The sequence below is a fragment of the Vigna unguiculata genome, chromosome 7 (assembly GCF_037176805.1).
Source record: "Vigna unguiculata cultivar grain cowpea cultivar isolate G323 ecotype 2 chromosome 7, ASM3717680v1, whole genome shotgun sequence".
In the NCBI taxonomy this organism is placed as follows: domain Eukaryota; kingdom Viridiplantae; phylum Streptophyta; class Magnoliopsida; order Fabales; family Fabaceae; genus Vigna; species Vigna unguiculata.
In genome coordinates this window covers 42,239,658-42,255,349 of record NC_140798.1, presented here as the reverse complement: position 1 = coordinate 42,255,349, position 15,692 = coordinate 42,239,658, and the positions used below count along the sequence as shown (strand labels likewise).

The window sequence follows — 15,692 nt, the reverse complement described above, 5'->3', positions numbered from 1 at the left end:
GTAAAAATTATTTTTATCAAGTATTACGTCCCCACTGTGTTGAAATAATTAGAATTCAATATATTACCAGTTGTGTGTAATTATTTTATTAATTTTTTATGTTTGATGCATGCATGATTATTACACACGCACATCGTTGGGGTCAACTATTAAAATTATTTATTTATTGTTTTGATGACTTGTTTCTTCAATTTTTGTGATGAATTTAACATTCTAGCTGAATTCAAACAACTTACCGATCAACGAACCAAAATCATCACAACTCTTCGTCCTACAACACAATCGAGTGATTATGTCCACGCAGAGTTTTTTTTATCGTTTCTTTCTATAAACCTTTAGTTGTTTATATTATTAAATCATATCAAGTTGACGCTAAATTAATAAAATAGACTAATTTATCTTTTAATAACCACTTAGATATCGTGATTGATCTCTTTTATCTTAACGGTTCTTAAGAATTGAACAATAAAGTGAAAAAAAAAAAATCAACGTTTAATAATGAAGTTTGGAAAATTTCGCTATAAAAGAAAATTTTTATTATAATTATATTAAAAATCATATTCTAAATGTTTTTTAATCGGTTAATAAGATACAAAATATTAGATATGCACAATTGAAATTCATTTTTCTTTTAAAGTTTAATATAATTTATTTTTTAACGTTTGAAAATGAATATATAATTCTCCTAATCCAACTACATTAAATTTTTTTTCAAACACCATTTTATGTTGGTGTTAAATTATTTATATCATTTGATACATTTCAACTCAAATATTAGACTATAATGCATTTTAACATATTAACGTCAACTACTTAAGATAATTATATCTATTCATTATTAAAATTTAAAACTTTCAATTTCTTAGACATGTTTAGGGAAAGCTATTTAACCCTCTAAACAATAACAATCTACCCTTAAAATTGAACTAAAATATAAAATATATTATCTGATAATAAAAATTGCAATGTTATTCGATCCCAATTTGTTATATATTAATATATCTAACTTATGTATTAGGACACGTTGTTCATGTCAGAACAATAAACTGGAAACCATAGAAAGATTATAAACAATGCAACCCACACCACACTTCTGAAGTTATATATGAAAAATCTTGATATGTAAACTCTGAAAGAGAGAAACACTAATCAATATGCAACTTGATACCTTTATAATACTAGAAAAATGTAACAAGAGTTGGTTTTTGACTTAAGATAAAAGAAATCCTGGGTGCAACAAAAGAACGTGTTTTTCTTAGACGATGTGATGAATGGCACACGTAAGGAACTGAAGAATTTATTTTGATGAAAGCACAATCGCATACAGGTGAAGAATTTGTTTACGAAGTGGATAGTGGTAGAGTGAGGAAGTGTTGGCTCAAAAGAAAGAAGTGCATGACATAGCAGGTAGGTACCTTTCCAAAGTACATAGGACGTTTGGTCAAAATCGGAAATCCTTGGGATTAGGACCCTACAGAAATAGCTTCAGATACTAGAAGTACACAAGATTTAGTTCACGAAAGATAGTGAAAAACGAGGGAGATTTATGATGTGTTTGGATGGATGATAGTATGTTTCGTTCATCATCGGATAACTGCTTTCAGCTTAATCAAATATTTAATGTAATATATAAAATTATTTACATTGTTATTATATTTTATTATTAATGTTTATTATTAATATTTTAATTATTTTATTGTTGGAGAAGGAAGCACGTATGACCTTCCTAATCTAAAGTTTGTATTTAAGTTTTATATTGAGTAAAATGAGAAATGAAAAAGTTGAGCACCAAATATGGATGAAGTATATTTATCCTTTAAGGTTTTGACTTAAGAGTGATGTCAATCAGGAATGGTTTTTGAAAAGACAAAGAGGAGTAACGACTCCTCCAATGTTTTTTATTTTTTTATTTTTTAAATCTATATATACTTTAAAATTATATTTATATATTATTTTATTAATTATATTAATTTAGTTTAAAAAAACTTTTTCAAATGTATCTACGTCAACTAAACTTTAGAAACTTCATAAGAATCCAAGAATTGAAGAAAATGAAAAAAAATGTTTAAAGTTTTTAGAGTTACATACAATGCATCTGAAGATTCTTTACAACGTGAGTCGTTGTGATACGGGAAAGCGTCCTCAAATTTGACAATACTCACCAAATCAAATGGACAAAGTACGAAGGACTTATATAAAATGGGGGGTTCATACCATGATTCTTCCGGTTAGAATAAATACAATTGAAATTTATTTTTTGCAATAAAAATAATCAATATCATGTTGAGAAATAAAATAGAAGTTGTATTCTTAACAAATAGTATGATAATCTATATTTAAAGGGAGATGACAACAAACTTTAGTTTTGATTTAATTATTGAAGATTTTAAGTCATTGTATAGCATAAAGTATCATTATGATTAAAGTTGATTTTTTTTTTTAATATATTATTGTTGATAATAAATTTTATTTCACTTTCATATATATTATTGTCATATTTTGTCGGATTATACTATCATGTGTTTTATTTTGAGTAAAGAAAATGATGAGAGGAAATATTTTTTTAATTAGAAAAAACAATTTATAAATAAAAATATAATTTAATCCCTCTTAAATTTTTGTTCAATTCTATCACGAATGACAATCTTTTATATGTGGATTTAATTCATATCTCACTAATATTATATCTCTCCTGTAATCATTTTTCTGAAAAGATCCAACAATTCAGACACAAAAAAAGAAGAAGAAGAATAAGTGTAAAAACGTAAAAGTGATAAAACACCTACAAATCTTCATGCATCGAGGGAAGCCTTCCTCCCATTTTCCCTCTTTCGGTCACACAAATCATTGGCACTATTCCGCCTTTTTTATTTGTGCAAATAATAACTTAGTTGATACACAGCCTTAAATCTAGTTTTGGTTAAATATTGTTTTTATGTTTGATTAGAATTTAACTCTATTTTCAACTTTCATACATTTAATTTTGAAGTTTTAAAAATAATGATTATAATCCTTTTACTTCATCGACTTTCAATATCATATAAAAATCGAAGGATCGAGAATATATTTATTTAAACTTTCACCGATGTAATAACACATCGTTTCAAGTGAATTAACCAAATCAATCATAGTGGTGAGTTCACTATTAGTCATTTGATTCATGTCAAGAGAAAGAAAACTGAATAAGACAAATTAAAAGAAAGTTTAGGTCCTGAGAATTAAAATAAGTATTTGTGAGGTGTATTTTTCCTTGGGACAGGTCCAGCACCAACTGAAGAACAGAAGACTTTTTGCCATGACCCACTTAACCTACCCTTGGCGCAATTCCGGAGATTTTCCTTACAACTTACCCTTTAAAGTCTCCCTCTAAAAAAGTTCTCTGTCTGCTACTCATTACACGCTACTAATTGGCTACCAACACCCTCTCTCAATCCCTTACTATTTCTTCTCTTCCAAACTATGCACATACAAAGAAATTATGAACCACCACTTTCAAACTCTATTCACTATCTTAATATTGTTTTTCTACCTTCAAACAAATAAAAACTTAGGCACATAATTAACAAACATAGCCTTTGACATCTTTGTTGGTCCAACCTTAATCGGTCTTATTACGAGTTTTGAACTAATGAAGAGGAAAAATGGTTGCAACTTTCTACCAAAGCAAAGACAAATAAAGAAAAAAGCACGGCACATAACAAGGCTTTACAATGGAATCAAACCTCAACATCTTACACTTTCAGACTCCAAACTTGATAAAGGAATCTTACATTTCTTTATGTAATCAAAATTCAACCACTATTGCCTCTTTATTGTGGGATATGATTTTTACACTCCACAATGGAGATAGTTAAATGTTTTTGGAGTTCAGGAAGTCTTTTAGTTTGCAATACATGGAATCTCTAACTTCAAGTACAGGAAGTATTACACTTTTCAATATATTATTACATCGTGAATATCTATTCTTCTCTATATAACCTATTATTTACCTCCATTTTATTACATGACTACTTTCTTCTTCTTTCAAACTTTTTATCATAATAGACCAGGTTTTAGGTTTTTAAAAAGACTTAAAAATTTTAAGTTAATTAATTTCACTGTGGATTTGAACCAGATTGGATTGGAAAATATTTTTTTTTTAATATAGAACAAATTAAACCTAATTTCGTGGGTTAAACAAATTCAATTAGGATTAAAGTTGATTTATCATTTTTTTTGGGTTAATTATATTTTAAATTCCTACTAAATTTATAAACTTTTAATTAAGAATTGATTACTTAATAAGTTTAATTTTGTCAATTGAATCACCACAGTTAATTTTTCTGTTCTTAGGTGGGTGATGTTGTTAACTCACAGAGATGATTTGAATCAGAGGACACTACTCCTCTGTATATTACTTATTCCCCAGCGAAAAGGAGTCAAGTTTATAGGCTTAACTTTTACAACTGATAAAAAAAGACAAGAAACACAGTAGCACTAAAAAATCCTTAAATGTACGTAAATGTACATAAACGTGCATAATAAAAAATAATAATTTATATTTATTTAAAATAGTAAATAATAACGGCTGAATTAGAAAATTCAGTTAACAAATGTGACCGTTGGTTATTATTTTGCCATATCACATTGTCGTCTTATTCAATTGTGACCATATGTTATTTTATTATTTTAAATTTTATAATTTTATAATTTTAATATTTTAATTTAAAATTGTATAATTATAAAATTGTAGTATATTTTTATTTTTTATTCAAATAATAAAATCATAATTTTATATTATACAACTTCAAATTAAAATAATAAAATTATAATTGTCTAAGGATTTGCAAGATTTTTTCTCTCTCATAAACAACAAAAAATCTATTTGGTTAAATAAAGTATTATTTTATAAAGTTTGTATTTGTATAAATGTTATGGATATAAAAGATGATGTATTAATTTTTCAAAAAATTATTAATTACATGATATTGTTCTGCATTAAGACTTTTGTATTAACTAAAATTTTTATTTTATATTTTTGTCCTACAACAAGTTTCTTATAACCACTACGTTAACCATTAACCTAAATGTATATTTTAAAATTATTATTTTTCAGAAATATTATTTAAAAAAATAAACATTATAATTATCCCAACATTTACCTTAATGGAATTCAATTTTCAGTGTTGGAAAAATGTAAAACCAACTTCTAAAACATTTTTTTTTTCAATATGCAATTAAATAAACCGTCTCTCCCAAGGTAGAAGTTTATAAGAATTTTTCAAATAATAAAATCATAATTTTATAATTATATAATTTTAAATTAAAAATATAAAAATATATAATTATAAATTTTAAAATTATAAAATCATAAATTATAAAATAATAAGATGATATGTGGTGACAAGTCACTAGAGTGACATAACAACATAATAATCACGCCAATCATTTAACAGTCACATCACCGGTTAACACAATAATATAATTTAACAACGGATTGTGAACAAATTATATTTACTGAGTACTCGATCAACCACAAAAATCTATTAGATACTTAATTGAAAGCTTTCAAATTTATCAGAAACTTGCAACATAGTTAAACATACCTTCTTAATAATTTGTTCTTTTATAATTGGTTATTACTTATAATTACTATGTTGATAATTTAATGTTTTGAAATACTTTATGATATTGTTGAATCATGTTTGAACAAGTTACATGTTTAATTGATTTGTTTGTCAAATTACATATTTAATTTTTAACTACCATTTTATAATAATAATAATGTTTGGAATTACCAACTTTATTTGTACTTTATATAAAAATTAAGTCGAATTAATATATTTTGATTATATTTCAATGAATATATAAAATAAATTAAAAGAATTAAATGTCTTGAACAAGTCCATCAAGCAATGTATCGAGTCAAATTATAAATTTTTTAGTTTACAATAAAATAAATTGATTGAACTAACTCAATCTTGGGTGAACTTATCTTACCTTGACAATCCTAGTAACTGTGATTCGTGAAATAGACATAGTTTTAAAACTTTTAATGCACCAAATTCACTTTCAAAAGAACCAAGATAATGAAAAGAACACAACACACATAAATTCAAAATGTTGTTATTTTGACATCTTGTTGCTTGATGTTTGTAAATAAATAAATAAATAAATATATATATATATATATATATATATATATATATATATATATATATATAAACAACACTTCTTTTTGGTTTGATTGTGTTATCATCTGTTGAGTATTAACTAAGAATGGCAATGGGTCGGATCGGGTATAGATAGTGTCTACCCACAACCCGACCCGCAAAAAAAAAAAAAAATTTGTCCGTCACCCGCCTGTTTACCTGTCGGATACTCGTTTAAAAAATATCCGCGGATAATTTTGAAACCCGTGGGTACCGTGGATACCTGATACCCGTAAATGTTTAAAAAAAATAATTTATAAATTTTATAATATAAAATTATAAAAATAAAATATAAATTAAATTAAATTTTAATTATAATTAAATTTGACATAATAAAATATACTGTTAATTTTAATTTTAATTAAATTTAACTTAATAAAATATAAATTAAATTTTAATTTTAATTTTTTTGCGAGTAACATGTACCCGCGGATATTAAAATATCTGCTACCCGCGGGTAATAAATACCTGCGGATATATCCGCCACAGATTTTATCCGCGGATATCTGTAGGCACGAATATTTTTGTCATCCCTAGTATTAACAATACATTTATTTTGATATTTTAAAAATCTTTTTGATATGATTTAAGGTGCTAATATGTTTTTGGTGTCTTAACTTTCAGAGAGAAAATTTAAATTAGTTACTCTTTGAAACTTTTGATCAATTTAATTCTCTTATTTATAAATGCATGAATTTTATTATTTTAATAAAATTGTTAAGTTTATTTAACGTTTAGTGTACATTGAAGTAGAAATACGTCAAACGATATGAACAATTAAAAGAATTGTACATTGAAATGACGGAAATGTGCCAAACTATATAAACAACTGAAATTCTGTCATAAAAAAGTCAAATAAACTTAACAAAATTAGGATAAAAGAACTAATTTCACACATTTCTAATGGTAAAAGACTAGATTCATCAAAAGTTACGAAAATGAACTAATTTAAATTTTCACTTAAATTTAAGAGATCAAAAATATATTTGACCTTTTTTAAAACATAAGAAATCAGTGTATTCATAGGTATATTTTAAATGCACAGTAGAAAAACAATATAAAAGAAAATTAGAGAGAGTTCAAATTTAAGAAGGTGTTCTTAATACATAAAAAATTATTAATTGGTAATTATTATGATTAATATTAGTGTTTATCTTTTTTTTAAGATATTAATAAATAAAAAATATAATTACAAATTAAATATTATAACAATTATAAAAATGAAAATGATTAATTATTAAAAAGAGAATTAATTAATTTTGAGTTCCTAATAATTCGAAGAACTTTTAATCGAGTATCTAATAAATTTTTATTATTGATTGAGTTCTCAAAACTTAAAAACTGAGTGATATGGTTAACTGGATAATTATAATATTATAAAATTACATGAAATGAAAACTAAATAATATGATAAAAAGTGAGTGATATGGTTAAATGGATAATTATAAAATTATAATATTATAAAATTACATGAAATGAAAACTAAATAATATAATAATACAAGATAACCCTCACACAAACACTATTAAAAAATTTTAAAATTTTCAGAATTCACTAAATTATAAAAGATTAAAAACTCAATTGAGTTAATTTTAAAATTATATATGGAGAAAACTAAATATAATGATGGTCAAGCAAACCGTTTCATGGGAGAATCGAAGACGTGATCTACTGAATTAAGGGCAGAAGATTTTAACCGCCGAACTACAAAAAACTGCCAGGATATTAGTATACCCTAAAAGGACTTGATCAATTGTAGAATACTAGCGAACTCTAAAAATCCCTAAATCCCCTTCTTCCCGCGCCTTTCTCCTCCCTATTATTCTCAAATTTCTTGCTTCTTCGCCGTTTTCTCTCTGAAGAAAATGGTTACACAGTTCGGCATCAAATTGGCCGTCCACCTCATCACCAATCACTTCGGCAATCTCGTCGCTGTAATTCTCTCACTTTCGCGTCTCTCTGATTTATTTTGCATCGGCATTGATATTGAAGTTTTGTGTGTGCAGAAAGTATGCGAAAATCTATTTAGTCATGGAGTCCTCACTTTGGATCAATTGGTTCGCTACTCGGAGCTTACTAAGGACCAAGTCAAGAACTCCCTACTCGTCTTAGTTCAACACAATTGTTGCCAAGCATTTGTTTCTGCTCCTGAAGATGATGGTATCATAACACTTTTTTTTGTTTAATCCCATTGTTGTATTCTTTTTTTGCTTTTCTTTTTATTTTTAATTATCATTGTATACTTGCAATAAACATGTTGGAGTAAAATAATTTTTAAAAAACAGACTTCATAGCTGTAGTGATAATGTTTGCAACGAATACTTCTCCATTAGGGCGTCATTGGCTGATTATGATGTTCTGAATTATTATGAATGCAGATGATGGCGCAGACAGATTGAGAGTTAGAACTCAGTACTTGGTGTTGTTTGATAACATAATCCACCGATTGAGATTTCCCAAATTCCTGGAGACTGTGTCGCGGAAGCTTGATGAAGAAGTCGGTTTGATCCTTATTGGTTTCTTTGAAGCTTTTAGTTTTATGGCTTAAAATGCTCAGTATTGTCCACTTGTTTTGCAGTGTGTGGAACTTCTCGATGGTTTGCTTCGCGATGGTAGGCTTACCCTGAAACAAATGGTTGACAGAGCAAGTCAAGGGAAAGGCAAGTGTTTTATGATGCATTTGATAGGTCGAGTGCTGTTTTGCTTATATTAGTCGATTTAATTATAACAAAAGGTATATTTTTTACACAAATCCGCACATATTTTCTTTTAAGATTTGTGTAACCTAACGACTAAATCATATAGTCATAATTCCTTTTTGTGAATCAGATGAGGGAACTGCGGGTAGGTTTTAAAACTATGAATACTAAAGGTATGTTTGGATTGGATCAAGGTACATGTACTAACAGTGTAGTTTGCTTTGGGTTGGGTTATAAGAATGGTACATCTTATACAACTTACTAAATTTGTTGTACATAAAGAGAGGGCGTAGTTGGTTTACAATTGGAGGTAATGATACACAAAGAACTACACTGAGTCTTTCTAAATTATGTTAAAGGGTGATATATTACTGGGCCTATAATTGAACAGGATATTCATTTTAATCAAACATATAATCGACTCTCAATAATATGTTGAAATTACTGTATATAAAACATGGTTGAGCTCACCTGGATCTCGCAAAATCAGGAATCCTTTCAAATTATTTTATTTTAAATGATATACTTGCAGAAAATGCCGTGGATACAAAAGTTGTACGAGAGATACTGAGTAAACTTTTAACAGCTCGACTTGTCGAACGCTGCCCTGCCCCTGAGCCGGTTGTTTCTACCTCATTTAAAGAAACTACTACTAGGAAGCGGGGTGCTAAGGCTGCCAAGGTAAATAACTGCTCACTCAGGTCAATTTCTTTAGGAAGTTGGGTGATCTTTGGTTAATGATTTGGGGTGAGAGGCATTTGCTGTCTACTGGGTGTGAGCACGTGAGATTTCTAATGGGGTTCCACTAACAGCTATGTTGAGGAATAGTGAAGCGCTTTTTTTTTTTTTTTTCCTTTGATTATTATTATTATTATTTAAATCAAGTGTGAGATTAGAAGTGATCTAACAGGAGCCTAATAGAAGTGACACAACAGTCCTATTGAATTTAACCAGGATAGGTTTTGAATGATTCGAATATCATTTTAGTAAGTGAGTTTATACTTAAATTAACCTTACAAAATTGACTTGTTAGGTAACATTTACTCCACTTTTATACATACATATATATATATATATATATATATATATATATATCTATATATATATATATATTATGATTTAGTTATATCCCAGTCGATGCTAGAGATCTCTAACATATAGTGGTGAGATCAATTTACCAATTAATTGTTGATTTTTGTATGCACAATGATCCTTCATTTATTTCTTCTTGTTTAAGTTACTTTTAGTAAAATAAGTGCTATTAAGTTCAAAATTCACAAATATTCTGCTACCATTTTATTGAAGTTGCAACTGCAATGTGTTCACTCTTGCAAGCTTGATAATAAAGTTTTCTGAGAACACTTTAAACTTTGTAATGTATACCTTTCAGATATTTGAACCACCCGAGACATTAGAACAGCGTGTTGTAGAAGCAGCAGTGCCTGGGGATGCAATCAGATTTTCATTCACTGCAGATATGAAATCTAAAGTTGACAGAGAAACAAATTCAGATGATGATGAAATTGCTAGCGTTCAAGAGAATGATGGTAAGACTATTGTCATCTTATGTGATCAGATCAACTTAGTTGTTTTCAGTTAACAAAATTTTCGTACAATTATAATTTTTTTAAGTCATACAAAATTTGGTGCAGAAAAAGAGGAGGAAATTCTTTGGCGTGCCAATTTTGAGGAGTTTATTCGTCATCTTAGACATAAGGTAGATATTACAATAGATTTCTTATCTGAACATGGTGCTATCACTACCCAGTCTACCTTTTTCCTTGAATTTTGACCTTTTTTGTACAGTTCTTTTATTTAACTTACTGTGAAAGGGTATTGAGCTTCGGAGTTATAAAAGCATACTAGATTGTCAGTGATAGTCAAAAGTTTTGAATAAAAATCAATAATAAATGTTAATCTGGATAAACAAAGCATGAAATCACACAGATTGCTTGTTGATTGAAACTGCTCTTTAACATTTGGCTTGGTCAAATTTAAGTTGACAAAATTTTTGAACCTATGTTCAATAGTCATCTTTGCGATAAAAAGTTAGCATCAATCTGTATCACATGTTACCTTTCCTACTTATGAATTTATGGAATCAGCTAAAGGAAGAAGCTCATTGTTTTGGGGGGCGGCTATATTTACATGAATGTATCATTATGTATTGTTTCCTGTAAAGCAGTTTGACATTTACTTATTTTTCCTTGTTGATGTTACTATATTTGCTGTTGCCTGTGCGATAAATGTGACGATAGAGGTTTTGTTATCTTGTTTATGTGCTCTTTGTTTTCTTTTTAATTGTTTTAGTAAACGATTGTAAAGCTTTCATGGATATCATATTTATAAGCTATTGTGTTGAATTGGTTGAGATGATTTTTTTAATCTTTTGTCTGCTTACTGTTTTCAGAAGCTTACAATTAAATATTCTATGCATATTGTAGGCATTGATTGAGAATATAAGAACTCAGCATGATGATGGAACTGCTACTGTCTTAAGTGCAGTATTGGAGGCCACAAAAACTGTAGAAAAAAAGGTGAAAATGGAGAATTCAGGTGAACCAGATTCCTTGCTTTATGATTGGGTTTTTTTTTTCACTGTTGAGAAAGAATAGAGGGAAAACACAAAAGGCCTTTGAGGAAATTATCTCATGGTGAAATATACTCGGTAATTTAGTTTTTAACTGAACCCAATCTATGTAGCTGACCCATCTAGTGTGACAAGATTGCTGTTGTGTGTGAACTGTCTCTGAACAACTAATCCGTGTTTTTCACTTTCTTGGGATTTTGGAGGAAGTAATGAGGCCATAGATAGATGGATGGATGAACTGATGGATTGAGGCATATGGCCTAGCCTCTTTAAAGGGGTTTCTATAGTAGTTTTGTTGTATGGTGCATCTTGTTCCGTTTGCTCCCTCCCTCTAGTTCTCTATTTTGTTCTTTTATTAAGGATTCCCTATCATTTCTTCTCTTTTGTAATTTTTCTGTTTTAGATAGATGGAGGCATACGGCCTCTTTAAATGGGTTTCCCTAGTAGATATGTTGGATCATGTAGTTTGTTCTGTTGATTCTCTCTCCCTTGTTCTCTGTTTTATTCTTTTGTTAAGAAGGATTCCGTACCTCCCTTCACTTTTGTAAATTTTCTGTTATAACGGATTTTTATTTGACCATATAGAGAAAAGAAAGACGTCCATGGCACCACCGTTATCTCATGGTTATGTATTGACTTATGCTGTATTATCCTATGTTTCAGTTCCCCTGTCGCTTGATACAATTACAGCAGAGGTGATGAAGACCGATACAGGACGAACGATGACTATAGATCGTATCAGAGCTTCCCTTAGTCAGTTGGGCTGTTCACAGAGGATGATTGTAGATGATGCATATAGTATTGGTAAAGTTGATATTTTCCTCATGGAAGACTACTTCTGATATAAAACATCTATCTTTTTTTTTTCTTATTTGTTAATTTCGAAGAACTCTTTTAATGTCCTGGTTTATGATTCCTTTAGTGATTTGTAATTCAGAACTCTTCCCTTTTCAGATTTGAAGAAAATTATTGAACGGGCTCAAAATGAAGAGGTTTTAATCTTTGTGTTGTTTAGTAATTGCACTACACACACATACAAACACATACATATTTTGGTTGTGTAAAACTGTCTAATTTTATGTTCCGTGTGTTGCAGGTTGAGTCAATTGTGTTGAAAAGGTATGGAAGGGATGCGTACAGAATGTTCAGGCTACTGTCAAAGGATGGTTGTTTTCATGACACAGATCAGGTGATTTACTCATTAATGAAGTTAAAATTAAATTTGCTAATAAATATTGTAATTCTGTCAGTCTTCTTTCATTGATGTTGACAGTTTGAGATTTTACTCCAATTAACTTGATGCTTTGGATTATTGTTCACTGCAGTAACCCCATATGAGTTTTAAAGTTTGAACTGAGTAATGGCATTTAGGGGTGTTTGAAATATTATAAATGTTCTCCCAGCTATCTCTAAATATTTTATATCTTCATTTGTGTTATTTAAAAATTATATTAGTGTACACCCATACCTTTAGTTTTAAAAATTGCTCTATTATGTAATGGATTATAGTACTGTACCCATATTAATGTAATATGGATGGAGGATCAAACCTCCCACGTCAACATTTTGCACCTAGTGTCAGAATTTCTCCCTTTGGTTATTTCATTTATTCCGCTCATTTCTTTAAATAATACATACCCATTGATAGTAATAAAGATGAAATAATTCTATTTCCTAATTTATTTAATCAAAGTTAGGAAAGCTAATATACTACCATGAATGAGCAGATATTTATTCCCAATATATACAATGTATATCAGCAAACAAGACAGAAAAACCAAGGACAGTAGAATGGAACTTTTCAACTTTTCAAACCATGCTTGAGGAGCTTGTAGGTAGCCCTTCAATAACGTTTGCTCTTACATAGATGAGGAGAACAAAACCAAAGGAGAAGTCATGTAAATATCTTCGTCCAAGTTACCATAAAAAGTTTCTATATAGGTTATGTAATCAACTAAGGTTGGGCCTCGGGTACAGTAGAAGACTCATCAAGATGACCCAAGAATCTTTTCCTTTGCACAAACATTTGGAATTAAAATGCCCAAGCGGGATCATTTTTCCTGTCAAAGCGAACCATCAAATTTTCTGTAGAATCATCGAATTTTCAATAACCGAGAAAGAAGAGAGAAACCCCATGAACTAGAATCATAGAGCATGAAACCCACAGGAACTAGGAGCCACCAAGAAGAAAGAAAAGAGTGGCTATCTCGCTGAAGGAAACCGGGGATGATACTATGTCAAAAATTTTCTCTTTGAAGATTTCCTTCATTCTATGTCTATATATATTACATGCCCATGACATTAATTAAGACACAATAATTCTATTTCCTAATTTATTTATTCAAAAATCGGGAAAGCTAATATTCTACAATGAATAAGCAAATATTCATTAAAATAAAAGAGATTCCATTATTGACGCTTAGACATGGACCACTTCTAATTGAGATACAAATAACCAATTATCTCATGCAAAAGCTGTTAGATTAGGATGAGTAATAACTTCATCCACGTTGACAGTCTTCCATGATGCTTCGCATATACGGAAATCCAATGAAATATTTATAAACTGATGTTTCTGCCAGGAATTACATAATCCTCCTTTTTTTTTTTCAAATCTAATAATAAAGAAATTCAATGGACTCATTCTATAGTGTTGCTGTGACCTTTAAGTGCTTCTGTTTAATTTGTAGATAGCAGCATCTACTCTGGTTGAGAAAAAGGAGGCTCCAAAGTTGCTATATAGGTTATGGAAGGACAATTACTTGTATATGGAGGTGGTCTATCTATTCAATATTTATAAACATTTTAGAAATGAGTTTACCAGTGTGTCTTGATATTTCATCTTTTCACAACTTAATCGTCTTACAGAAAGTAGTTGCGACGGGAGTAAAGCAAATAACTATTTTGATGTGGAAAGTCAATAAACCTCTGCTTTGGGAACATGTACTGGATGAGATGTACCACGCTGCCTTAAATTTGAGCCTAAGAATGGCTTTTGAGCAGGAAAAGGATGAAGAGGTTAGTACATCTAAAATTTTTCATAAATTGATTGTCCTCCATTAAATAAAAATATTTTTATAAGATTAGCTTATAATATTTAAGCAAGTGTTGGTTTTTGTGTAAACCTCGTGGTGACACGAATGTGGTTCTTGTAGTTTCCCATCCTCCATAGAGTTTTTTTAAGGAGTCTTTCATCTCTTTATTTTGATTCCTAATATGTTTTCCTAATCATAGCTGAATTGATAAAATGTTATATTCAGATAATTATAATGATCCTATTATCTGTAAAAAGGGATACATTAAGGACGTGTGAGATAGCTGTGAAAATTAACATATAATAAACATTAAAAAATTATCCCAAGTTAAATTGTTAGATACATAAAATTAGCTTTTTATTTTTTATTTTTGGTAAATTTAAACAAATGCCCCCAAAAACCATCTATAACTCTCCAAAAACAGTTTCTTTTCCACAACACCAGCTAAAGATCAACAATTTAAATTATTCCCAACATACTCTGAGACTGTTGAAGATAAGTCAGACAAGTTTCTGATATGTAGACAGCCATACGGATTTGTCGTCTATTTTAAGGCATACATATATTACAACTTAACTAATAATCATGTCTTTGTAAATCTTTTAGGTGCAAATGGCTATAAAGTTTGCATTGTACATTGTTTTTGTCCATTATCAAATATTCCAGTCTGAAGTAATAGTTATCGGAGTCTACCTTGTATTACCTATTAGAAAAGGGCAGTTTTAAGTAAGTAGTCATAGGTGCTATATTTCATCATCTAAGCTGCTGCCAATTTCCATGGACTTGTTGGCGTAATGACAGTTTCAGTTGAGAATAGAGTTCCCCCATTGTTGACTTAGTCTGATACTCGAAAACAAAATATATAATGTAGTTGGTACTTTTTGGTGCTAATGACAATGCTTTGCATTATTACTACATTTCCTGCGTTAATATGTTGCTTGGTTGGTACTGAAGTGTTCTTGCTACTTGTTTCAGCTTTTAAATGTTCCTAAAGACAAGCTTAAGGAGCCAGGGCCACTGCAGAAGAAATACAAACGCCTACTAAATGTCTGGTTACTCCTGGGATCATCATTGACGAAGCTCGATGAAGCTCTCATGCTTTTCCATGATTTCTGAATACCAAATTTTGGGATAATTGTAATTATTTTTATTAAAAGAATGACAAATTTTAACTCTT

The 15,692-nt window shown here is 29.3% G+C and overlaps 1 protein-coding gene across 1 annotated transcript; it reads left to right on the top strand.

The window, feature by feature from the left end:
- Nucleotides 1–7,846: 7,846 nt before the first annotated feature.
- LOC114190410 (RNA polymerase III subunit RPC82 family protein) lies at nucleotides 7,847–15,692 on the top strand. The gene is made up of 14 exons (XM_028079280.2): nucleotides 7,847–8,125; nucleotides 8,198–8,351; nucleotides 8,570–8,688; nucleotides 8,770–8,851; nucleotides 9,423–9,571; nucleotides 10,281–10,437; nucleotides 10,543–10,607; nucleotides 11,335–11,446; nucleotides 12,144–12,284; nucleotides 12,435–12,472; nucleotides 12,577–12,669; nucleotides 14,171–14,254; nucleotides 14,349–14,498; nucleotides 15,491–15,692. The coding sequence occupies exons 1-14, from the start codon at nucleotides 8,057–8,059 to the stop codon at nucleotides 15,629–15,631; spliced, it is 1,554 nt and encodes a 517-aa protein (XP_027935081.1). The 5' UTR covers nucleotides 7,847–8,056; the 3' UTR covers nucleotides 15,632–15,692.